This window comes from Bombyx mandarina, chromosome 07 (assembly GCF_030267445.1).
Source record: "Bombyx mandarina strain Sakado chromosome 07, ASM3026744v2".
Lineage (NCBI taxonomy): Eukaryota > Metazoa > Arthropoda > Insecta > Lepidoptera > Bombycidae > Bombyx > Bombyx mandarina.
Window position 1 is genome coordinate 7,063,680 of NC_143214.1, and position 27,271 is coordinate 7,090,950.

General features: G+C 43.3%; 1 protein-coding gene across 3 annotated transcripts in view; it reads left to right on the forward strand.

The window, feature by feature from the left end:
- Dopr2 (dopamine receptor 2) overlaps positions 1 to 24,997 on the forward strand; it is a 188,272-nt gene extending 163,275 nt beyond the window's left edge. For 2 of the 3 annotated variants that reach the window (XR_016323320.1, XR_016323319.1), the window contains 3 exons: positions 23,023 to 23,107; positions 23,223 to 23,516; positions 24,056 to 24,997. Coding sequence is in view for 1 of the 3 variants with exons in the window: in XM_089728651.1 (XP_089584777.1) it covers positions 23,023 to 23,107; positions 24,056 to 24,115 (145 nt within the window). In the remaining 2 variants the exon portion in view is untranslated. The remainder of the gene's footprint in view (positions 1 to 23,022; positions 23,108 to 23,222; positions 23,517 to 24,055) is intronic. The other variant, XM_089728651.1, reaches the window with a different exon arrangement.
- The last annotated feature ends 2,274 nt before the right edge of the window (positions 24,998 to 27,271 follow it).

Here is a 27,271-nt window from a genome sequence, read left to right on the forward strand (position 1 = left end):
CAGGCCAGACGAAATAGGTTGGTGGTACCTATTTCTGTCGCAAAGCAGTAATGCGTTTCGGTTTGTAAGGTTGAGTAGCTACTCTAAAAACTGAGACGTAGAACTCATGTCCCAAAGTAATTTATATTATACAGCGATATTTAAGTTGTCCATGTCTATGGATGCCGGAAAGCACATAATACCAGGTAGGCCGTAAGCTCGTGCACATCTAAGCAATATAAGAAAACAAATTCTTTGAATATGTGGCCAGCCCTATTTTTTTCTCATTATCTTATTTAAAACATCAATCAAGGGTTGGCAGAGTAATAGTTTGTTCGTTATGTTCGAGTACGCATTATTCCGGAACTTTACTTATAATAATAACTAGCTTTCGCGCGACTCCGTCCGCGTGGAATAGTTACTTATATATAGATAACGCAAAATTTTACCTACCACTTCATTTACGTGGAAAGTGAAAACTATTTTTGAATTATACGGTGCATTATGGAGTTATTTAAGCCCCTATTTCGAAACATTTTTTATTGGTGCTCCACTTGTATTGGTCTCACCGTGATGTTATAACCTATAGCCTTCCTCAATAAATGGGCTATCTAACACTGAAAGAATTTTTCAAATCGGACCAGTAGTTCCTGAGATTAGCGCGTTCAAACAAACAAACTCTTCAGCTTTATAATATTAATAGTATAGATAATAATAATAAAGCCTTTTTATTTGCAGTTCAATTTGAACAGTTTCAATTTGAATTTACATAACTTAAAATCTATGTATGTGTTAAAAAAAATATATATATAGTTTTATCACTTAATATAATTCGTAGTTATGTTTACTTAATATTACTTACTTTACTTATACCTCTATATTATTATACAGTTTTCGGCTTGATATAGCCTTTAAGGGACACCCTGTATAAAAGCTTACAAAGCTTACTAACACGGTGCATCCGTTTTCGCATAAAGCCGAAGCCGAAGCCGAAGTACTGGCGGCGGAAGAGACAAGTTTAGCCGGAGTCGGAGCAATGCTGCCGGCGTTACAATCTGTTGTTGCGCAAGTTGTTCTCAGTTTACTGTTGTTGGGGAACAATTAAAACTCAACTCATTTGTTCGGTCAATGCTTCTAAATGCATACAGTATTATTAAGTCAGCATTACCCTTGTCCTCTTTAGTTGCCGTCACGGGCAGTCCGTGCATAACTATTTTATATCGGCATAATAATGTGATCATTTCAAAATTGGAACGTCATTTTAAGAAATTTTAATAGAACTATTTGCATTAACTACATACATAATTTATTTATTATTTACGGTGCATTTATTCCTTTCATGGGACTTTGTAAGCAATTCAATCTCCCATTTATTAACATTTTACAATATACAACAAATGCTACAAAAAAAATTGTTAATGCTAGTTACAAAAAAATTTATGTTGATGTGCCTTAAGTTTATTTCATAATTGTACCCTCCATTTGATTTCGAATTAAAAAAAAGATGTGTGGTGTCGTGGGAAACCGGATAGGAACGAAGTTCCTTATTATAAAAATATTAATTTTAAGTTATAAAGTTATATTCGAGGTATAAAGAGAATAATTATTCGGGTATACATTTTTTACCATGATTTTTTTATTGATAAAAATAAAATAAAAACTACTTAACAAAGTTATCAACTTTATTTTATTCACAATGATTTGTAAAAAATAATATAATAAAAATATGTTATTTTTTGTACGTTATTACAAAGTTAAGTCGTACACTGTGTGCATTACTAATAAAAATCTTACGTTACGGACGTTTTTTCCCGGTTGGGACCCCTCCACAGTTCCATAAGGAACTTCGTTCCAAAAACATCATAATAATATTAAGTTATCTTAATATCGAAATCCGTTGGAGCAAATCCGTGGAACTATTCTACTTTACCAATAAATCAAGTGGCGTTACCCCGAAATTAATTCGGTACACAATACAACATTAGTCGTTGGCTAATTTAGTCGGAATAGCTCTAAACTTGAATATAAAGTTGGGCTGGATGCGTTGAGGTCCAATTAAATTAATCTCGTCTAGACCTGCCGCGTTATTTATGTACGCTTTTGCTTATTACGGTGGATTAGCTTGGCTTATACCGTGTATTGTGACGTTTGTATTAGGTCCCTTAACGATCCAACTTGTTTTTATTTAGTTTACTACTCTAATGAACCATCTAACAGGTGCTTGTTGGATAAACCGTTTTGTGTTTGTAATGTTCTATAGTTTATTATTAAATACGTCTTAAAGTCGAAAGAGCACGATTTATTTTTAGTAACATGGAATGGTTATGTATTTATTTTATCGTATCTTCTCCCACTGAATGTCTATAGGCACGCCCAATTACGCCTTCCACAAGTAAAATAAAGCTACGCTTGCTGTAACTTCGCGTCGCGTTTGTTTAAATACTCAAACGCCCCCTGTCGTTGAGGATACAATGCCAAAAATAGTCCTTAAAGTGCCAACAAAATTACCAAATCTCAACTCAATCGCATAAGCGCCGTAGGTACGGAGATACAAACGAGTATATACTACCAGCCCGCCTATTTATGCCACGCAGTAACGCGTTTTAATTAGATGAGTAGGATAGCCGTCATGGGTAGGATAAAGATAAAGAAGCCTTTATTAACAACCTTAATTCATATTTAGATGCATTTTTCTTTTCATTTGACATCGGCTAAGATTGTTTTGCTTTCGCATAGGCCTCCCCCAAATCCTGCCATAAGTTCCGGTCGTGGCATTTCCTCTTCCACGTATAGCCTGCAACGGCTTTTATATCGTCTACCCACCTTTGGAACGGTCGTCCTTTCTAATCTTTTCCCCTCTCGAGGGTACCATTCAGTTACTAATTTAGCCCATTTTTCTGTTTTGCTTCTTATTAAATGACCTATCCATTTCCACTTTAATTTTTTTATTGTGTATGATACATCCGTTACTTTTGTTTTCATACGGATATCTTTTAATTTTATTTTATCCTTTCGTTTAGCATGTAGCATGCTTCTCTCCATACTATGGGTAGGATAGCCGTGGGTAATGACATTCACTTTGTGATATTTATGCTCTGATAACGAATAAACACGAGGCGAGCTGTTTGCGCCAAAAAAACATAGACACAGCCGTGAATACTGTTTTTTATAATGCAAACTGCAGCAATCCCGTCAACTTAAAAAATGGCGCCGTGTTTATTTTCGTACTGTTTCGTACTGTACTGATACTGTCATGCTTTGCTGATTTATGTATAACGTATCGAATAGTATATAGAAAAATACATAAAAGTGTCCGTATTATATTCAGTAATATTATATTATCTCTTTTTTTCTTCCTAATATATTATATACCTTTTTCTTCCACGAGTAACGTCCAATTATAATCAATAGAACAATTATACCATTGCGTAGATCTACCAACCATTTAACAGCAATTATCCGGAAGGCTTCACAATGGGATTTGGCTAATAGTTTGTAATTATACTGTTGTCCTCTGTTCATGCGTGCACATAGATCGTTCAAAGTTGCTTATTATTGGAAAAAATGGGACACGATAATGCCACATCAATATTATTATGATTTTATTATTATTATTACTTAGTTAAGTGGACGAGCTGACAGCTCTTCTAGTGTTAAGTGGTTAGCGGAGCCAATAGACATCATCAATGTAAAAGCCCCCACCGACCTTGAAACATGAAGTCCAAGCCAATTTACAATGCAAAGACCGCTCCATCCTTCAAACCGAAACGCATAACTGCTTCACGGCAGGAATAAGAAGGGTAGTGGTGCTACTCGTGCGGTTTATAATACGCTCTACCAGCAGGAAATACCGATTGGCGATCACAAAGCACCATTATAATACTCAGAGAACACCACTGCCCATTCTGCAGTGAATTTCTTAATTTTCTTTTACGACAATCATGGAAATATCGATTCCTACCTCCCCCCACCCTATCTGGGGTAGTCTACTCTAGACTGACATTAATTACACAGCCGAGCGTGTAATTCACTATTAGTGGTAAAATTTAAAATACAATTACCACACTTCTGCAATATGAATTCATTATCGTGGCTGCAAAATGAACAAGGTGAAATTGATAAGCCGATTATCATCCGGAAATAAGTTCGTTATATGAAAGCGCTCGGGGCCAACACGGAAAAACAAATTACAGCAATACCATCGTATTTGTTACAATACTAGCTGACCCGGCAGACTTCGTAGTGCCTCAATCGATAAATAAAAGACCTAAACTTTTGTATAAAATAAACTTAAAACAAAGAAATCGGTCCGACGGGGGACACATCAAAGGAACAACAAAATTGTTATTTTTATTTAATTCTGAGCATTTTCATATTTATCTACCTTTTAAACCTTCTCTGGACTTCCACAAGTAATTCAAGACCAAAGTTAGCCTAATCGGTTGCGCGTTCTCGAGTTTTAGCGAGACGAACGAACAGCAATTCATTTTTATATATAGAGATAGATTAGCTATGTATTTCTCTATTTTAAAAGATAATGATAATACTTGCCCGAAATTTAACATAAAGGTAAGAAATACAAGCTAAGACGATGCGATATTACTCTCTGTCACAGAAATCCTGCCACTAATAAATAGCTGATACTGTAAAAAATTCGTTCGTATTCTTTTGAAAATAGCTCTTAAATTGTTCTACAGCTGTCTCGAGTTAAAAATTACTTTTGTTCAGCCAACTCGTTCTTGCCTCGACAATCGACATTAATATCTTTAATTCTACTGTTTCAGCTTGATTTCATTCGATTTTTGTTAGGTAAAATGGCTTTCGGATCACTTTCCTGTATTAATCGACTAGTAACCCGACTCAGTGTGCTCTCCGCTACTCCAGTTTTTCTAAAAGGATTTTCTTGCTAGCTCTACACGTGAATAATGACACTCAACTTAAGGCACGACAACAAAGCACCAACTATAAAGTGACACATTTTGAAGTCGTCGTAGCCTAAATGATAAGACGTCCATTGCATTTGTGTATTTAGTGATGCATCAGTGTTTGAATCCCGCCGGCGGGTACCAATTTTTCTAATGAAATACGTATTTAACAAATTACGATAGTCGACGACTATGTCGGTCCCGTCGTCTCTGCACAGAAGGCTGTCAGGCCATCCCAGGCGGAGCAACTGGTATCCCGCTACCTTTTTTTTTATCGGGCCGGGGGCCTAACCTCCTACAAAGTCCCCGCGCATAAGGGACGCGCGGGGTATGTGAGACTCAACGATCTGCATGGTGTTGTGAGCAGACCGCGGGCCCAAGGATTTTAGGGCCCACCCACTAAACGACTCCCCTGCACTCTTACACCTGACGTCCGATCCCCTCCGAAGCCAGAACCCGGATGAGGTAGGGGGGTTACCGCGGTCAACACTACAACCAGACGGCGCGGCTCACCCCAAGGTCGCCCAGCCGACGGAGCCTTCGAGGCGAATCGAAGGCTCTGAAATGTCAGCCGTCTCGGTACGGCAGCCGGTCAAGCCGCCCAGACGGTGCCGCTGGTGTCCCGGAATACACTGCTGGACCAGAACCAGCCTGCCGGGTTGGGACGCGATACACCGCCAACCGGTCGCTCTTTCGTAGCTCCTTGGCAGCGCGCTAGAGTGCTGGTAGCGCGCCGCGCGGCCTCTACCCCCTCAGGTTTTTTTCCTATAGATAACCAAGAAAACCTATTCAAAACAGAAATAACCGATAGTTTTAATATTAATGTAAGCCGCAAACCGCCAAAAACAAATTACGAAGGCCTTTATAATATGTGCCCGCAAAAAGAGCTGGCTTTAACAATTGAAATTTCATTACCTGTTTTTCGGGGTTCCTCTTTGCAGTCTCAAATTAAAAGCTGCTCGCGAGCGCCCACGGACTCTTTTTATATGTCGGTATTTTTAGACTATATTTCGTATATTCATGAAGCAATTATACTGAAGATAGTGAATGAATTATAAATTCATGATGTTTTTGTTTTGTTTTTGAATTAGTATAGAATCAAAATGGGAACGTCAGTCGTTTTCTTTACAATAAAATATTTTTTCTTAGACTATTTTTAATTCAAATTTATTACAATTTATTTTCTGTTTTTTAGTTAGATTTTCTATAAAAGCGTATTTTGTTAGTTTTTTTAAACTATTATTTATTTTTCATTTCTTAGTTGAATTTTAATTTTTTCAATTATTTTCTTTTAATTTTTTTTTAACATTGAATTGTCATCGGTCCTTAATAAGTATACCAAATTTCGAGTTAATCCGACGTTTTGAAGGGGGTCAAAATCATGTTCAAAGATTCCGTTACATACTAACATACATACGTCTGAAGCTAATAAAAGCGTATTAATAAGAGATGGTTTATCATTCTCGCTCACGACTCGGTCGTGCGCGGACGTGCTTTCCGATCCGTGGCCCGCTTGCGAGCTGCGTCTCTGAACTCACAGTTGTGCTTGACAGTGTAGTGACCGTGAATACATCGTGCTTACAATTCGGTAGTGCGGACGTGCCGATCCGTTGGTCGCTTGCGATTTGCGTCTCGGAGTCCATTTTTGTGCGCTAAAGTTTTGTAACCGCGAACCCACCCTTTACCAACTGCCTTTTTCAAGGCAAAACCAATCGCTACGTTCAGGCTTCCTGTGGCACTCACAGGCTAGCGATTTCCTAACCCTTCCCAAAACAACAGTCTTTTTCAAGACTAGACCCCCGCTCGCGATTCTGCCTGCTGTAGCACTATACAGCCCGAGCGGGTTCCTTTCCTTTTCCCCGCCGATTGCCGTTTTCACGGCATAGGCATTCCCCCCCCCTGCTCCTTGCTGTCCTGCAGCACAGGGGGGTTACAAATCCTATCCGGGGCCTCGCCTTTCGGCGAGTTCAACAAAAGTCCCGGGGCCGCCCCCCCCGGGCAAGAAGACCGAAAAATGGAAGAAGATTGTGCTAGTGATATTGTCGGGTTCCTCCGGGATAGGTACCCGTCAATTAGGGCCGAGTACCTAGAGTTTAGGGCCGCCCGTGGCAATCCCTCCCCCCCCGCGTCCGTCGCTGCGTACTTCAAACGTGCCTCGGAGGCACGCCGCGCGCCCCCCGCCGCCGCGTCAAATTCGAGCGCACGTTCCGACGTAGCGACTCACGAAGCGCCTAACGCTACCCCCACCCCCGCGCCCGCGTCGACTACGTCATCGCGCGTTTCGTCCGTCGCGACCTCGATCGTTTCGAGTTCAGGCTCCGATACCGAATCGGAGATGGATTTCGAATCCGCGTCAAGCCCTCAGCCTGGAACTTCGGTTGGGTTCCAAACCGTAACGCGCGGTAAAAAGCGTACTCGCGCCGTGGAGTCCCGGAGCTCCACGACGAAGCAGACTAAATCCGCGACCGCCTCCCGCCCGCAGGTAGTCGTGACACCGGAGTCGGACTCCGCTCGCCGTGTAACCCCACCGCCGCGTCCCAAACCCGCGCCCGCTCCTAAAGTAGCTGCCCCGCCCCCGCTGATTCTCCAGGAAAAAACTGCGTGGAACCGCGTTTCCCAGGCCCTTCAGGCAAATAAAATTAATTATACCCATGCGCGTAACGTCGCGCATGGGATTCAGATAAAGGTCGCAACGCCGGGCGACCATAGGGCCCTCTCTTCATACCTCCGAAAGGAGAACATAGGTTTTCACACCTATGCTCTTCAGGAGGACCGCGAGCTCCGCGTAGTAATACGCGGAGTCCCAAAAGAGCTAGATATCGAGTACATTAAGGAGGATCTGACCGCTCAGTCCCTCCCGCTAGTTAGTGTGCACCGGATGCACAGTGGGCGGGGCAAACAGCCCTACAATATGATTCTAGTAGCGCTAGAACCCACCCCGGAGGCCAAAAAGAAGATCGCATGTCTCACGACAATTTGCGGCCTATCCGGGATCTCAATTGAAGCCCCCATAGACGTGGCACTCCCGGGCAGTGCTACAGATGCCAGCTTTACGGCCACTCGGCTCGTAATTGCCACGCGCGCCCCCGCTGCGTAAAGTGCCTCGGCGACCACGCCACACTAGATTGCTCGCGTGTTAGGGAAACCGCGACCGAACCTCCAAGCTGTGTCCTATGCCTTAAGCAAGGGCACCCCGCGAACTACCGTGGATGTCCTAGGGCTCCGCGAAAACGTCCGACCCACCCAGCCCCCCGAACCGTCGGCCCAAAGACTTCGGCGCCTTCAGTGCCGAAACCCGCCTTCGTGCCGGCTGCGGTTCCCACGGTGTCGGCGTGGAAAAAACCGCTGCCGTATACGAAGGCGGGAACGGAAACCGCACCCCCGCCCCCGCTCGTGACACACCCCGCGCCCCAGCCCCTGCTCGCACCTCGCCCCGCGCCCGCGTTCCGTCCCCCGCAACCCTCTGCCGTCAACGACTTCGCGCTCGTGCGTGACTTCGTCACCGCAGTCAACTTCGACCGTCTGCGATCGTTCGCAGACGCGATACGTAGGTCGGTAACCCCCGAACAGCGGCTCGCGGCCGCTTTCGATCACATGGACGTCTACGAGTCCGTGTCGCGTACGTTATAAAATCTTTACCGATAATCAATGGCGCAAAAAGGTAGAGAAAAACCGTATTCCCTTACGTTAGCATTCTATAATGCTAACGGACTCGCGCGGCAACGCGATCAAATTTTTGAATTCCTCCGCGATAATCTTGTAGATATTCTATTAGTGCAGGAAACCTGTCTGAAGCCCTCGCGTCGCGACCCGAAAGTCGCGAACTACGTCATGGTTAGGAATGACAGACTCACCGCCTCCAAAGGCGGGACTGCCATTTACTATAGACGGGCCCTGCACGTTGTCCCTCTCGATACTCCCTCGCTCTTACATATCGAGGCGTCAGTGTGCCGTATCTCGCTGACGGGACACCAGCCGATCGTCATCGCATCCGTTTATCTCCCCCCGGACAAGCCCCTTCTGAGCAGTGACATCGAGTCACTGTTCGGCATGGGAGACTCTGTCATCCTGGCAGGCGATCTAAATTGCCACCACACTAGGTGGAACTGCCATCGTACAAACGTCAACGGTAGGCGTCTCGACGCGTTTATAGACGACCTCACCTTTGAAATAGTCGGTCCCCCAACTCCAACATGTTATCCGTATAACATCGCGCTCCGTCCGAGCACTATAGACCTGGCATTTCTTAGGAACGTAACTCTGCGCTTACGTTCCATCGAAGCAATGTCAGAGCTCGACTCAGACCACCGACCTGTCGTTATGCAGCTCGGTCGCCCTCACAACCCAGTCACTGTTACGAGGACCATGGTGGATTGGAATAAGCTGGGCACGTGCCTAGCCGACGCCGCTCCGCCAATCCTCCCTTGCGGCCCGGATTCGAATCCATCCCCCGAGGACACCGTCGAATCCATAAACATCATTACCGATCACATCTCTTCCGCGATCATTAGATCTTCAAAAGAAGTCGATGTGGAGGACAGCTTCCACCGCATCAGACTGTCCCCCGATCTTAGGAATCTCTTAAGAGTTAGGAACGCGGCAATCCGGGCCTACGATCGTCTTCCCACGCATTCAAACCGGATTCGGATGCGTCGTCTACAACGCGAAGTCCACTCCCGCTTAAGCGACGCGCGTAACGATAATTGGCATAGTTATCTAGAACAACTCGCGCCCTCCCACCAAGCATACTGGCGACTAGCTAGGACTCTCAAATCCGAAACTACCGCTACTATGCCTCCCCTCATACGCCCTTCAGGCCAACCACCGGCATTCGATGACGATGACAAGGCTGAGCTGCTGGCCGATGCACTGCAAGAGCAGTGCACCACCAGCACTCAACACGCGGACCCCGAACACACCGAGTTAGTCGACAGGGAGGTCGAGCGCAGAGCTTCCCTGCCGCCCTCGGACGCGTTACCCCCCATTACCACTGACGAAGTTAGAGACGCGATCCACAACCTCCAACCTAGGAAGGCACCCGGCTCCGACGGCATCCACAACCGCGCGCTAAAATTTTTGCCAGTCCAACTGATAGCAATGTTGGCTACAATTTTAAATGCCGCTATGACGCACTGCATCTTTCCCGCGGTGTGGAAAGAAGCGGACGTTATCGGTATACATAAGCCGGGCAAACCGACAAACGAAACTTCTAGTTACCGTCCGATTAGTCTCCTCTCGACGATAGGAAAAATTTACGAACGGCTCCTTAGGAAACGCCTCTGGGATTTTGTTACCGCGAACAAAATTCTCATTGACGAACAGTTCGGATTCCGCTCTAAACACTCGTGCGTACAACAAGTGCACCGCCTCACGGAGCACATTCTGATAGGACTAAATAGGCGTAAACAAATCCCGACCGGCGCCCTCTTCTTCGACATCGCGAAGGCGTTCGACAAAGTCTGGCACAACGGTTTAATTTATAAACTGTACAACATGGGAGTGCCAGACAGACTCGTGCTCATCATACGAGACTTCTTGTCGAACCGTTCGTTTCGATATCGAGTAGAGGGAACTCGTTCTCGTCCCCGTCAACTGACCGCCGGAGTCCCGCAAGGCTCCGCGCTCTCCCCGTTATTATTTAGTTTGTATATCAATGATATACCCCGGTCTCCGGAGACCCATCTAGCGCTCTTCGCCGATGACACGGCTATCTACTACTCGTGTAGGAAGATGTCGCTGCTTCATCGGCGACTCCAGATCGCAGTAGCCACCATGGGACAGTGGTTCCGGAAGTGGCGAATAGACATCAACCCCACGAAAAGCGCAACGGTGCTCTTCAAAAGGGGTCGCCCTCCGAACATCACTTCGAGCATCCCACTCCGTAGTAGGCGCGCAAACACCTCCGCCGTTAGTCCCATCACTCTCTTTGGCCAGCCCATTCCGTGGGTCTCGAAGGTCAAATATCTAGGCGTCACCCTCGACAGAGGGATGACTTTCCGTCCCCATAAAAAACGGTACGCGACCGCGCCGCGTTTATTCTAGGACGACTCTATCCAATGCTTTGTAGTCGAAGCAAACTGTCCCTCCGCAATAAGGTAACTCTCTACAAAACTTGTATACGCCCCGTCATGACGTATGCAAGCGTAGTGTTCGCTCACGCAGCCCGCACCAACTTGAAATCCCTCCAGGTTATTCAATCACGATTCTGCAGGATAGCCGTCGGAGCGCCTTGGTTCCTTAGGAATGTGGATCTCCACGACGACCTGGAGCTCGACTCTTTTAGTAAGTATCTACAGTCGGCATCGCTGCGCCATTTTGAGAAGGCGGCACGACATGAGAACCCTCTCATCGTAGCCGCTGGAAATTACATACCCGACCCAGTAGACCGAATGGTAAACCGTCGACGTCGCCCAAAGCACGTCATTACGGATCCTCCCGATCCATTAACGGTGCTTTTAGGCACCACAAGCACCGGTCACCGTCCTCGTCGAACCCGTCGCTTGCGACGAAGGGCTCGACGAGCGAACTAACCCATAGACACAGCCCACTGAGTTTCTCGCCGGATCTTCTCAGTGGGTCGCGTTTCCGATCCGGTGGTAGATTCTGCGAAGCACTGCTCTTGCTAGGGTCAGTGTTAGCAACTCTCCGGTTGAGCCCCGCGAGCTCACCTACTAACGTTAGGGTGAAGCTGAAATAGCCTCTCAAGGCTATCAGCATAGGTAAAAAAAAAAAAAAAAAAAAAAAAAAAAAAAAAAAAAAAAAAAAAAAAAAAAAAAAAAAAAAAATTGTTTATTTATCTGTGAAAACGTGGAGTAGGCACTTACTGTGGGTACTATTGTGCCAAGGTTGAGCATTATTTTCGTACCCACGTAGATACTTCATTAAAGAGCAAATCCATAGTCATTGTCTCGTCTTAAATACGTTTGTTTTTGAGACGTTCGTTTAACAGCAATATTAATCAGAACGAATAAACTTTGTCGAATATACCCACAGTCGTGAGATTAATTTAAGTATATAATTTTTGGACAACACAGAGTAATGAGAACCATGAACCATGAAACCGAAAAAGGTACTAAATATAAATACTTTGCTTTTGAAAATTCTGAACTAAAACTCAGCAAATCCAAATATGTCTTATATGAGTCGTTTATTATCAAAGGTGGCAATCTGTGCATTTGGACAAAAAAAATTTATTGATATGTCAATACAGATTGATTTGAATATAATCGTCTCCTTCAAAGAATACGGTTCAAAACCTGCATTAAATAAAGGTTAATAGTTAACCTGTTATTTATCTATGATGTCGTTCCCAAGAGTTTTGTGACTGCCAATGGAATACAAAGTCAATAATTCGTTTTTCTGATTTACCAATCATTGTCCAAAAGTCAGATTGCCGGCTTTGATAATAGTCGACTCATATAAAATGTAAAACACGGTACAATAAGCGGTAGTATGAATATAGTAATAATTAGTGATAGTTACGAATTATTAATACGACTTTTATCTACGTCTGAACATGAATTACATGAAAATATGAATAAAGTTATAATACTTTTTGTGTAGGTTTCAAAATAAACATGGAGTGCTTCATCTCAGCATAGCGAGATTCAAATCAAGTACACAAAATATTCAATTCCAGCAGATTATTATGTTTGAAGTACAAAAATGAATTATATTTGATTCGCAAAGACGAAAAACTCACATGAAAGTAAAAATGGGGACGTACATGATGTGATATTGAATGAATAAATGAATACTAATGAAAGGATTTCACAAGGAAACGATATTATCTGAATATGACATATATAAAGAAATTTCGATACATGATTGTTACTGACGTAAACCGTACATGCATTAAATCAATTCACAACGAGGAAGAATTCATGAAAGTGTTATTAACTTTATGTTTGAAAATCTCTATATATAAAAATAAATTAGATAAATATGAAAATGCTTGGAATTAAATGAAAATAACAATTTTGTTTTCTCTTTGATGTGTCCCCCGTCGGACGGATTCCTTTTTTTTTGTTTTAAGTTTGTTTTATACAAAAGTTTAGGTATTTTATTTATCGATTGAGGCACTACGAAGACTGCCGGGTCAGCTAGTAGTCAATAAAAATTTAATTTTATTAAACGAAATTGTATGTTATTAAAGTATCGTGGTGCAACACTCTAGAGCAAGGATCTTTTACACGCGGCCCGCCAACCATTTCTTGAATTGAAATTATTGATTTTATTTGATTGAATTTATTTTATCGATTTTTCCCCATCAATTAGTTTTTCTGTTCTTTTCTTGTTTGTTTTTATCTTGCACTAAAGTTTATATATGAAATCTTTGCTTTTTTCTTTTAGTTTTTTTTTATTCTAATATTTATTGTAAATAAAGTTTCGTAAATTATGAATAAAAGTTAATTTATGTGTATCCACCCAAAAAATCGTAAATTTAATTTGCCCATTGATTAAAAATGTTGCTCACCCCTGATCTAGGGCATACATACATAATAATATGTATATACCTAGTCAGGTCATAAATTCTGTCACATGTTTAATGTAAAATAATTGAAACAAGTTTATTCATTATGTAACCATTCATATACCAAAATGAACTTAACAAAACATAGATTCTTATGACACTAAAGTTTATTCAAAATGACCTCCGTGATTTTGAATACAGGCCTTCAATCTGCGCGGCCAGTCGTCTATCGCAGCACGAACGAGGTCCATGTCAATATCGGCGGCTGCCTTAATCAAGGATGTCTTGAGTGACTCCAAATTGGGATGATGCTTTGAGCACGCCTTTTCCTCCAAGTGTTGCCATATCTTGTAATCTAACGGATTCAAATCTGGACTGGAGGAGGGCCAGTCTTCGTGCCGGATGAAGTCGATTTCACGCGCCGCCAGCCAGTCTTGTGTGCTCTTCGCTCTATGAGCTGGCGCCGAATCTTATTGGAATACCCAGTGCCTGTTATTGAACATGGTATGAGAAACAGGTTCCACAAGGTTCGTCAGGACTGTATTTTGATACACAACCGCATTCGTTTTTACACCTTTCTCACAAAAATGTACGTCTGTTAAGCCCCAATAAGAAACTCCTAACCATACCATGAGCGAGGATGGAAAATGACCTCGTTGGACACGCGGAATACGGTTGCTCGCTTCTTCACTACTGTGTGCGTACACCTTATCATTTTGTTTGTTGTAGCTCTCTTCTACGGTAAAAATTTTTTCATCCGAAAAAAGAATTTCCTGATATTTTTTCCCGCGTACTACTTCAACAAAGCGCGGCATCTATTCAGTCTCAGGTCCATTAGACGAGCATTCAAACGATGTCCTGTTTTTCTTCGATATGCCCGAAGCCCTAAGTCTTCATTTAACACCCTTTTCACCGTAGTTCTGCTTAACCCCATCTGAAGGGCCAACAGTTTCTGCTTACGTTTGGGATTTCTTTCAATTTGCGCCTTCACAGCTTTTATCACTGCTGAAGTCCTAACAGACCGAGGGCGACCACTTCTTGACCTGTCATCTACACTAGAGTCTTCATTGTATCGTTTGATCATTCCGATAGAGGCACCCGTCACGTGCGGACGTGCTCATCGACCACTCGATTGCCCGGCCTTTGTTCGCCCGGCTTTTGTTAGCCCGGCCATTGTTCGCGCGGCCTGTGTTCGTGGTACATCTGCCAACCAAGTGTTTTTTTTTTTTTCTGGAAGTTTTTAATTGTTTTGTTTCCTTTTGTTATTTCTGTGTTCGTGGTACATCTGCCGACAAACTGTCTTCCTGGAAGTGTTTAATTGTTTTGTTTCTTTTTGTTATTTCCGTTTTGTTGTGTTTTTTTTTTTGTCCTGTAGTAATCGTGCCGCATCGCCACCTGTGTTCAATAGAACCGCTCAGGTCCGAGAAGTTGGGGCCTCGCCGCAAGGCGAGTGTTTTCTAAGACCCAGGGTAGCCCCACCTGGGCACGTAGCCATCATGGACGCTGTATTTGCGGAATTTCTCCGGCTTCGCTACCCAAAGCTCACTTCCGAGTTTCAGGCCTTCAAGGCCGATCACACCGCGAGCCCTCTCGTGGACTCCGCCGAGCTCGCTGCTCCTGCGTCGCCTGTACCTGCGTGCAAAGCTTCTGCATCGAGCACCGCAGCCTCCGTCGTGCCTGCCGTTCCCGCGTCGCCTATACTGGCGAGTAAAACTGCTGCGTCGTCCGCCGTGGTCACCGTTCCAGCAGCGCGATCATCCGCGGCCTCCGTCGCACCCTCCAAAACACCTACTCGTAGGTCACCTGCGCCCGCCTCCTCGTCCTCCGACTCTGACTCGGAGATGGAGGTCGACCTCGCCCCCGCCTCATCGACGGATGGATTCACCCTGGTGCAAAAGGGTAAGAAGCGTGCCGCGGAGTCTCGAGCTCCCGCGGCCGCTAAAATTAGCAAAGCCGCGAACCCGTCGCGCCCCCGCCCTCAGACTCCCGTTGCGCCTCCAGCCCGTGCCACTCCGTCGCCGCGTCCGGTGGCACAAAATAAAACCCAGACCCCTCCCCCGGTAATCCTTCAAGAGAAGGCCGCTTGGGAACGAGTTTCTCTGGCCCTTAAGGCCAAAAATATCAATTTCACGAATGCCCGTAACCTCGCGAACGGCATTCAAATTAAGGTTCGAACACCCGACGACCATAGGGCCCTCTCTTCTTACCTCCGTAAGGAGCGTATAAGTTTCCACACGTATACGCTCCAGGAGGAGCGCGAACTCCGTGCTGTTATACGTGGCATCCCTAAAGAGTTGGATGCCGAGCTCGTTAAGGCCGACCTTCTCGAACAAGGCCTACCGGTTAACTCCGTACACCGCATGCATACAGGCCGCGGAAGGGAGCCATATAATATGGTTCTCGTCGCCCTCCAGCCTACCCCCGAGGGTAAGCAAATATTCAACATCCGAACGGTCTGTAGCCTTTCCGGAATCGCAGTCGAAACCCCACACAAGAAAGGCACACTTAGCCAGTGCCATAACTGCCAATTATACGGGCATTCTTCCCGTAACTGTCACGCGCGCCCCCGATGCGTCAAGTGCTTAGGCGATCACGCCACGGCCCTATGCACTCGCGATCAAAAAACCGCGACGGAACCGCCTAGCTGCGTCCTGTGTCGAACACAGGGTCACCCCGCAAATTACCGCGGATGCCCCCGAGCCCCTAAAATAAATCGACGCGTCGCCCGCCAAAACCGCCTCCGAGCTTCCGGCCCAGACATCAAAGCCTCGGCACCCTCTGTGTCGCAGGCTAAGCCAGCGTTCGTTCCGGCGCCGGTGCCCAGTGTCTCGGCCTGGGCGAAACCGCTGCCGTACACGAACACGGCTACAACTCCCTCCTCCGCAATTCGTCCCGCCCCCGCGACTCGTCCCTCTCCCGCGACTTGCCCTCCGACCGCGTCCGACAATCTCGCTTTAGCGATCGACTTCTTTCAGTCGATCAACTTTGAGCGCGTTAACGCTTTGGGCGACGCCATTCGCGCTGCCTCCACTGCACAACACTTTATCGCCGTTGTGCAAGAATACGCCGACGTATACGCGTCATTAAATACGTACGTCCTCCCCTCACTCCGCCGGTAATCAATGGCGTATATAAGTAGAATAAAGCCCCTATCCGTAACGATAGGATTTTTTAACGCTTACGGTCTCGCAAATCAACGTGATCAGGTTTCTGACTTTTTGCGTGACCATCAAATTGATATCTTTTTAGTGCAGGAGACCCTACTTAAGCCCGCGCGCCGTGACCCTAAAATCGCGAACTATAACATGGTCAGGAACGACAGGCTCTCTGCTCGTGGTGGTGGTACCGTCATTTACTATAGAAGAGCCCTGCATTGCGTCCCGCTCGATCCTCCCGCGCTCGCTAATATCGAAGCATCAGTGTGCCGAATCTCACTGACGGGACACGCGCCGATCGTTATCGCGTCCGTTTATCTTCCACCGGATAAGATCGTTCTAAGCAGTGATATCGAGGCGCTGCTCGGCATGGGGAGCTCTGTCATTCTGGCGGGCGACCTAAATTGTAAACACATCAGGTGGAACTCACACACTACAACCCCGAATGGCAGGCGGCTTGACGCGTTAGTCGATGATCTCGCCTTCGATATCGTCGCTCCGCTAACCCCGACTCACTACCCGCTAAATATCGCGCATTGCCCGGATATACTCGACATAGCGTTATTAAAAAACGTAACTCTGCGCTTACACTCGATCGAAGTAGTTTCAGAGTTAGATTCAGACCACCGTCCCGTCGTTATGAAGCTCGGTCGCGCTCCCGATTCCGTTCCCGTCACGAGGACTGTGGTGGATTGGCACACGCTGGGCATCAGCCTGGCTGAATCTGATCCACCATCGCTCCCGTTTAGCCCGGACTTTACCCCGTCTCCTCAGGATACCGCTGAAGCCATAGACATCTTAACGTCACACATCACCTCGACATTAGATAGGTCATCGAAACAAGTTGTAGCGGAGGACTTCCTTCACCGCTTCAAATTGTCCGACGATATTAGGGAGCTCCTTAGAGCTAAGAACGCCTCGATACGCGCCTACGACAGGTATCCTACCGCGGAAAATCGAATTCGAATGCGTGCCCTACAACGCGACGTAAAGTCTCGCATCACCGAAGTCCGAGATGCCAGATGGTCTGATTTCTTAGAAAGACTCGCGCCCTCTCAAAGGTCTTACTACCGCTTAGCTCGTACTCTCAAATCGGATACGGTAGTAACTATGCCCCCCCTCGTAGGCCCCTCAGGCCGACTCGCGGCGTTCGATGATGATGAAAAAGCAGAGCTGCTGGCCGATACATTGCAAACCCAATGCACGCCCAGCACTCAATCCGTGGACCCTGTTCATGTAGAATTAGTAGACAGTGAGGTAGAACGCAGAGTCTCCTTGCCACCCTCGGACGCGTTACCACCCGTCACCCCGATGGAAGTTAAAGACTTGATCAAAGACCTACGTCCTCGCAAGGCTCCCGGTTCCGACGGTATATCCAACCGCGTTATTAAACTTCTACCCGTCCAACTCATCGTGATGTTGGCATCTATTTTCAATGCCGCTATGGCGAACTGTATCTTTCCCGCGGTGTGGAAAGAAGCGGACGTTATCGGCATACATAAACCCGGTAAACCAAAAAATCATCCGACGAGCTACCGCCCGATTAGCCTCCTCATGTCTTTAGGCAAATTGTATGAGCGTCTGCTCTACAAACGCCTCAGAGACTTCGTCTCATCCAAGGGCATTCTCATAATGAACAATTCGGATTCCGTACAAATCACTCATGCGTTCAACAGATGCACCGCCTCACGGAGCACATTCTTGTGGGGCTTAATCGACCAAAACCGTTATACACGGGAGCTCTCTTCTTCGACGTCGCAAAAGCGTTCGACAAAGTCTGGCACAATGGTTTGATTTTCAAACTATTCAACATGGGTGTGCCGGATAGTCTCGTGCTCATCATACGGGACTTCTTGTCGAACCGCTCTTTTCGATATCGAGTTGAGGGAACCCACTCCTCCCCACGACCTCTCACAGCTGGAGTCCCGCAAGGCTCTGTCCTCTCACCCCTCTTATTTAGCTTATTCGTTAACGATATTCCCCGGTCGCCGCCGACCCATTTAGCTTTATTCGCCGACGACACGACTGTTTACTATTCCAGTAGAAACAAGTCCCTAATCGCGAAGAAGCTTCAGAGCGCAGCCCTAGCCCTAGGACAGTGGTTCCGAAAATGGCGCATAGACATCAACCCAGCGAAAAGTACTGCGGTGCTATTTCAGAGGGGAAGCTCCACACGGATTTCCTCCCGTATTAGGAGGAATCTCACACCCCCGATTACTCTCTTTAGTCAATCCATACCCAGGGCCAGGAAGGTCAAGTACCTGGGCGTTACCCTGGATGCATCGATGACATTCCGCCCGCATATAAAATCAGTCCGTGACCGTGCCGCGTTTATTCTCGGTAGACTCTACCCCATGATTTGTAACCGGAGTAAAATGTCCCTTCGGAACAAGGTGACACTTTACAAAACTTGCATAAGGCCCGTCATGACTTACGCGAGTGTGGTGTTCGCTCACGCGGCCCGCACACACATAGACACCCTTCAATCTCTACAATCCCGCTTTTGCAGGTTAGCCGTCGGAGCTCCGTGGTTCGTGAGGAACGTTGACCTACACGACGACCTGGGCCTCGAATCTATCCAGAAATACATGAAGTCAGCGTCGGAACGGTACTTCGATAAGGCTATGCGTCATGATAAACGCCTTATCGTAGCCGCCGCTGACTACTCCCCGAATCCTGATCATGCAGGAGCCAGTCACCGTCGACGCCCTAGACACGTCCTTACGGATCCCTCAGATCCAATAACGTTTGCACTAGACGCCTTCAGCTCTAGGAGCAGGCTTAGGGACCTCGGTAACCGTACTCGTCGAACTCGACAAAGAGTTCGCCGTGCAACCTAACCCATGAATCAGCTCGCTGAGTTTCTCGCCGGATCTTCTCAGCGGGTCGCGATTCCGATCCGGTAGTAGATTCATTCGCGAAGCAGCTACTCTTGAGTTGTTAGGTCTCCTTCGGAGGCGCTCGGGTAGCTGTTAGCAAATCCCACCCCTCCTGGCTGAGCCTTTGCTCGCCCACCTGTCCTGGTGAAACTGGAAAGGCCTCCGGGCCACCAGTAATCCTTCAATCATGTATCGTTTGATGGTACGATAAACGAATCTTTTGGTTTGGCGCGTAACCGCAACGATGCAACGCAATAACTGCAACACGGCCTTCCTTAAGCGTCCACTCCATATTTAAAAATGAGTAAAATCCTAAAAGTATACATTTTTATTGTCATGAACAATTCGAAATTCGAATTCAATAAACTTTTTTGTGGCCAGCATTCTAAAAGAAAAGTTTTTACTGTGTGACAATACTTATGACCTGACTAGTTACATATGCACATACATGATTATACACTTCTCCAGTCTATTTAGACTGTAATTAATTAAATCTAAGCAAACATTTGCTGGGTTCGATTACACACATATTCGCGGCTCATCTGATTCTGATGTTTAGCGGTTACCGGATGTGATGGTAACCACATCCATTTTAGTCCATCTTCAGACATAAGATTGAAATATCAACAATTTAAATCCTAAGCCTTAAAACACTAAAAACTTGATCGAATGATATTTTCAGAGCAAAACTAGGCAGGATGGTATTGGTGAGTAGAAATAGGCAGGATGGTGGTAGGTATCTGCGTGGGCATAAATCCAACATACGACAACAGTATTACAGTCCACGGCAGGTTAAGACTAACACCTAGGGTTCACAAGTACCAATTTCTATATTTTTTTTACATGTTTCTTATGAGCTAGGAACATGAAATTTTAGAAATAGTTCGGTCATGGATTAAAATGCTATGTATTAATGATAATAAATTAATTTTAGTTTGATTTAATACCGTACAATACTAAAAAAGACCGTCGGCGAGAATCTGGCATAGCCCTTTAGGCTACCAGCGAATAAGTAGAGAAAAAAATACAATTTGCTTTGTTTTTACGCCTGAAAAGAAAAAATGTATTCAAAGGAAATTAAAAAAAATCAATCATCAAAAGAACAATTGAAAAAATAATAATGAAATGAACAAATTAAAAGTCGCGTATTAGGACGCAATTATAATCTTCAAAAATATGGGATTATACTATAAATTCGAATACGGCTTATTAAATCTATTTTATAAAATTATATATTTAAGTGTAAAAAGTATTTTCAACGGTTTCTCCGAGCCGTACCGATCAGTCTTGATAAATCGTGACCATAAAAACTTTATGATATTCTCGACGTTGGAAATAAAATAAATAAATATTTTCATCAGACGCGAAATTAAGCCTTAAAAGTAGTTTTACTTACATTTTAATATAAAGAGAGATAAATTGAGTATTATAACACACAAAGGTAAATATAACATAATAATAAGACATTGCCTTATGATTTTAAACAATAACATAGAAACTTAAAAATATTCATCGGCGAACTAACAAAATATTAAACGAAATTAATAATAAGATTTGGTTTATGTTGAACACGATAAACTCCTGTTAAGTTTATGAGAGGGTAAACGATATTGAATTAATAGAGATCAAGAGAATAATGCGGTACGTTTGGCTTCACTTCGTTTATCCCAAAGTAGGGATCATTATATATATATCGGCGCGATGGATGATTCACGCATTTAAAAAAAACACTTTTTGTTACATAAGTCAAATAATCAATCAAGAAAACATCTTTTAACTGTTTAGAATCAATTGTGATGTAATGACACTCATTGTAATGTAAAACAACACGTGATTTATAATCACCACGTGTTATTTCAATACTTAACCTAAAAACTCATACACGTGTTGATTTGCAAAAATCACTATAAATACCGGCCGCTCTGCCGACGATCATTGGTCAACATCCTCGTCGAACCCGTCGCTTGCGACGAAGGGCTCGACGAGCGAACTAACCCATAGACACAGCCCACTGAGTTTCTCGCCGGATCTTCTCAGGGGGTCGCGTTTCCGATCCGGTGGTAGATTCTGCGAAGCACTGCTCTTGCTAGAGTCAGTGTGAGCAACTCTCCGGTTGAGCCTCGTGAGCTCACCTACAAACGTTAGGGCGAAGCTGAAATAGCCTCTCAAGGCTATCAGCATAGGTAGGAAAAAAAAAAAGACGTTTATTCATTCGTGTCCGAGCCGTCGTACAGTACGGATCTCTCTGAAACGTTGTTACGCTTCTCGTGAAATATAAGCAGCCCACCAAGTTCTCGTGAAGCTTTGTTTCAGAAGCCCAAACATGAGTCATCGTCGAGAACTTAATAACAGTGACGTCACACTTTTTAAAAACATTACGGACGTTAATACTCCGTCATCAGAAACGTCCCTCCCCCGTCATATATAATATGCGTACAGTACAGTACAATATGAGTACAGTTGCAATAGTAAGTATAGTTATCGCGCCGACCGCAAGTTTTTTTTTTTTTTTTTTATTGCCTTTGTAGGCAGACGGGCATACGGCCCACCTGATGGTGAGTGGTTACCGTCGCCCATGGACTTCAGCAATGCCAGGGGCAGAGCCAAGCCGCTGCCTACCGAAGTAGTCGTTCACTACTACGGAATATTTACTGGTGGCAGGGCGTCTGTAAGTCCGCACGAGTAGGGAATACTAACCTACCTCCATGAAGTTAATAAGTACAAAATACGAACTCTATGCCTGTCTCTTTTTACCGCGAAGAACTATCATTTAACACCCGTGATAGGAAGCCGGGTGATGGTAGGCCGCGTTCCCCCGACCACGCAGGGGTGGTGGGGAAAGGTGCAGCGCGACGCCATCAAGGCGGGCTCCCGATCCGGGGCGGGAACCGGTGGTCGTGTTGACGGCGGCCTGCGTCGGCGAGACGGCGGGATGGATGTAATATATGCTCTGCGTGAACCCTCTCCCACCGTCTCAATAGCCCCGACTAGGCTCCGGCCCTATCCAGGGTCGGGCGGCGACTGTGAGCGGCAGGTGTTTTTTGTGAGGTTCAACTACCACATACACCACGCGCCCGGCGGGTGGATGCGGTGATTATCTCCTGTACAAAGAAAAAGATGTGTGGTGTCATGGGACACCGGATAGGAACGAAGTTCCTTATTATAAAAATATTAATTGGTATGTTCTATTCGAGGTATAAAGGAAATAAAAGTGGAGGTTTCGCAACAACCCACGGTCATTCGGTAACGTGCGAACTTATTGTGATACACTTCATTCACGGTTGTTTGCATAAGAGTATTGCGCAAACGAACGCTCTGAGATCGTGTATAAAAAAATGTTATTTTTTGTACGTTATTACAAAGTTAAGTCGTACACTGTGTGCATTACTAATTTGTACGTTATTACAAAATTAAGTCGTACACTGTGTGCATTTCTAATAAAAATCTTACGTTACGGACGTTTTTTCCCGGTTAGGGTACCCCTCCGCATTGTCCCATAATGAAACTTCGTATCAAAAATAATTTAACACGAGGCTTAGCCGTGAGATCGTTCAGCACGCAATAAGAAGGCTTGGATTAATTATCTTTAATATTTGTTCCTTTTGTTGCAGGGCTTTCCTAAGAATACTATGCGTGTGCTGCCCAAGGAAACTAAGGAGAAAATACCAGCCACAATTAAGATTCAAACAGTCACAGGTAAAATATTAATGAACAACATTTTCTTTTTCGTTTGTAAAAGAGGAATATTTATTTGATTTGCATTAGACGAAGCTTCTTATTTAGAAGATCATAGAGTTATTTTACTTTTCAGTTGCGTACGACTCGACGTTATTACTCATCGAGCGAACTGATGGGCATACAGCAGATCAGGCAAAATTCCTGCGAACAAACATATATATAGCGACTCTCCTTCAGAATTCACCTCCAAATTTCGAAGTGTGCCTTGACATGAATTTGCCGTTTAGTTTCTTCCAAAAGTTTCTTTATTATTTCTAAATGAGATTAGTAATCATCGCTCAAGTTTTGTCCGTTGAGAAATTAATTTCGGACAATATTATATATAGTCTAAATGGATTTATTTCATCGTATAAGAAAACAAACGGAGGTACGTTAAGTGTGATTGTGGTCCTCACTTATTGCACTTTGAATGATGTGTCCCTTTCCTGATCCGTCCTTAATGTTTGTTGTCTGAAAATAATCTTATAATCTCTTCCTTTGCTATAAACATTAAACCGCATCAGATAATTTTTGACCTTTCGAAATACTTTGATCACAAACTTGCCCTACTGTTATTATTTGTTAATTATCATACGTGAGCGATTTCGCATGTTCTGTTCATTGTTTGCACACGCTTATCTTATTACTTCTGGTATTTCGTTGAGTTAATTACATGAATAATAAAATACAGGATTTTTTATTTATGTAGTTATGATACGTAAAATAAACTTAAGTGTTATGCACCTAAATTTAAAATTGTACTTACGGGTTTAAACAGTAAAAATCATTTGCATTTCATTATTTAAATTTCAAAAATAAAAAACATAAGATTGGTGAGTTTTACGTGTGTGACGCAATCATTCATCAAACCACGCATTCGTTGTCTTTAGATTACAATAAGTGGTTCAATACAAAATTAATTTACAGTACCCGGTGGCGACTATGATGTACTCGTCGGTGTCACAGCACGAGATGTGTCGGTTGTGACAGCAAGCCCGCGCGGGGACCTTCAGGGCTCCGCGCGCCAGATGCTCCTGATGCAGGGACCGCCGCTCGCTACGGACCCGCCGCGGCGAGGGGCACCAGTGCAACGACAACTGCCGTAGTCGTCTCAGAACCATGGACACTTCGTTCGACGAGCCCATTCAATGCCTCGACCGACATTTGTGCTCCGAAAGCACTCCCTATTGTCAGGATTCAGAATCTGTCAGCGAAATCAGTCTAGACAGCGATAGTAGGAATCCTTCCATAAAACGTAACACCAGCAAAAAGAAAGTGACATACCAAACTAAAGCGGAAGTCATTCCGTGTTAAAATAAGATAAACATAAAGTTTCCATGTATGTAGGTAATTATTTCTAGTCGAAATGCATTTAATCTAGTCGTGAGTGATTTTCAATCAGAAGCTGTGATTTATCGTGTAGCTGTAAATATGTAATACAATTTGTAAATATGTACTACTGTTTTAAATTAATTTCGAGCTCAAAGCTGATGAGAGCTGAGTTTGAGCATCAATTGAAAGTGGGAACGTATGCGCTAAACAATATGTACCTACGTATTAGAAACACACCAGTGACTATGCTACTTTGACTTTGAGATACTCATTATTCTATATTTCGCGACCATCAGTGATGGGAAAAATATTTTTCCATTACCATTGTTAAAAGAATATTTCTTCTTTGTCGTAACACTCTACCTTGTCTTGTCAGAGCGGTCGTGTGGTAATCCAGTATCATTGCTGTGGGCAGATGTTATGTGCCTCACGAGCAATCGACTCTTTTCCCGGTTTGTAGTGAGCCTGGTACACCTATATAAAGAACTGCCAACTGCCGACTGGACTAGGTCGGTCCATCGCATGGGCAATCTTCCACGCGGTCTAGTGGTAAACAGTATACAGAAAGACTAATTCAAAAGCTATAAAAATTAAAATTAGCTTACCCTATTAAAAATGTTTTATTTTTTATTCTTCAAATATACAGTTTTACCTTGAAACTAGCTTTCACTATCAAGTCGTAAATATTAATTTGTGAACTACAAGGTCATAATATGTATATCCTCTCATTTATATCCTTTTGTCAATGGTGATTTTCTTATTATTATTTTCAACATAATGAATGCAGTTAATACGTTGTATCACTTTTGACTTTTACTTGATATGTAAACAATTGAACTCACAATTAGCCTACTGGTCAGTAGTACCTATTTTGTAATACTACCAATACATCTTCTACATTACTAAAGTCAATAAGGTCGAAACTATTAGCAGCCAAGACAACAAAGACCTCTTGAAGTAGCTAGGATATTGTTGACAGTATCCCGCCTACCCTAATGCAGAATATATGCAATCGAATCTTGTCATTTGTCATTGATAGCGGTTTGTGTTTACCAAAAGGCATTTTATAAATGTTACAAACCATTTATAACCAGGACAAGTATGTTCTTGACTTGTTGCAATACCTATTAACAGATAATTTATTTATTAAATCAATTTATGAAGGTTACGATCATTATCTGTAGTAGATTTATGTAAAATTCTCTGCGTTAATCCTCAAATTGTACACGGTAATTTATTTCCTACGAATCGAAGAAAATGATCACCGAGTAAAGTGTCAAGAAAATGTAATTAACGCGCCTAAAATTCTTAACCATTCCACAGAAAAACGAAATTATTTATATACTTTCCATACAATACATATAGGTATGAGTTGTAGTAGAAATCCAAATGTAATATTATAACTTTAAAAAAATATACCAGTCAGTAATTTTAATATGTAAATATAAACGTTATATTGTAGGATTTAAATGTGTGTATGTAATTCGTAAATGATGTAAGTAGCAAAACATTTTTCTAGTCACTTCCAAAGCAAAATTTAAAGTATTCTATAATATATAGTTCTAATTTAAAAAAAAATCCTCTATTTAAAATTAAAATCAATCTATACGCTGTTACAAGACTTATTTATAAACGTTTTAAATAATAAATAAAACTATAACTAATTACAATATTATTAAAATAATAAGTTGATTATTACATCACGATAGTAAGTAACAAAAATAAGGATTCCATATTTATGTAACCTAAGTAGGTAGATAAGTAGCTATCGTCAAAATATAATATAAATTTGCAAGACCTAATGAATGTACAAGACTTAGTAAATCGGAAGTGAATAAACCAGAGTCACTCAAATTCATAATTGCTTCTTCTTCTTTGGCTTATTCAACAATACTCTGTTTCATCGATGTGCAAGGCAAATAAATATTCACCGCACGTATGAAGTAATAACACATCAACGATGTTCCGATGGGATTGAGATTTCTGTAGTCTCTCATATGAGTGACGTCACGAAAAAAACTGGCTCATTTTTCCATAAATTGTTCTCATTTTTTGTTTTCATAAAGAATTATTCCTTTTTATTTTCGCAATTATGAATGGCGTACAGCATAAAATAAACTTACATGTCGAGCCTAATATTGTTCCTTCCCGAAAAGTTAATAATCTATATCTATACTATAATAATAATAATAATAATAATATTATAAAGAGGAAAGATTTGTTTGTTTGTTTGTTTCGAATAGGCTCCGAAACTACTGGACCGATTTGAAAAATTCTTTTTCCATTAGAAGCCGACATTGTCCCTGATGAACATAGGCTACTTTTTTTATTTATTTTTTTATTTTTTGGTTTCATGTGTGTTTTAATGTTTCCGAAGCGAAGCGAGGGCGGGTCGCTAGTATTATATAAAAATGAATTGCTGTTCGTTAGTCTCGCTAAAACTCGAGAACGACTGGACCGATTTGGCTAATGTTGGTGTTGAATTATTTGTGGAAGTCCAGAGAAGGTTTAAAAGGTAGATAAATATGAAAATGCTCTGAATTATATAAAAATAACAATTTTGTTTTTCCTTTGATGTGTCCCCCGTTGGACGGATTCATTTTGTTTGTTTTAAGTTTATTTTATGCAAAAGTTTAGGTCTTTTATTTATCGATTGAGGAACTACGAAGTCTGTCGGATCAGCTAGTGTTCAATAAATTTCCTTTATGCTGTATATAAGTACTATCCATATGATACTGTATTCTGATACATTTACGATCAATGTTTGTAAAAATGTGATTAGTTTAATAACGCGTAGGAAATAAGCTGAAA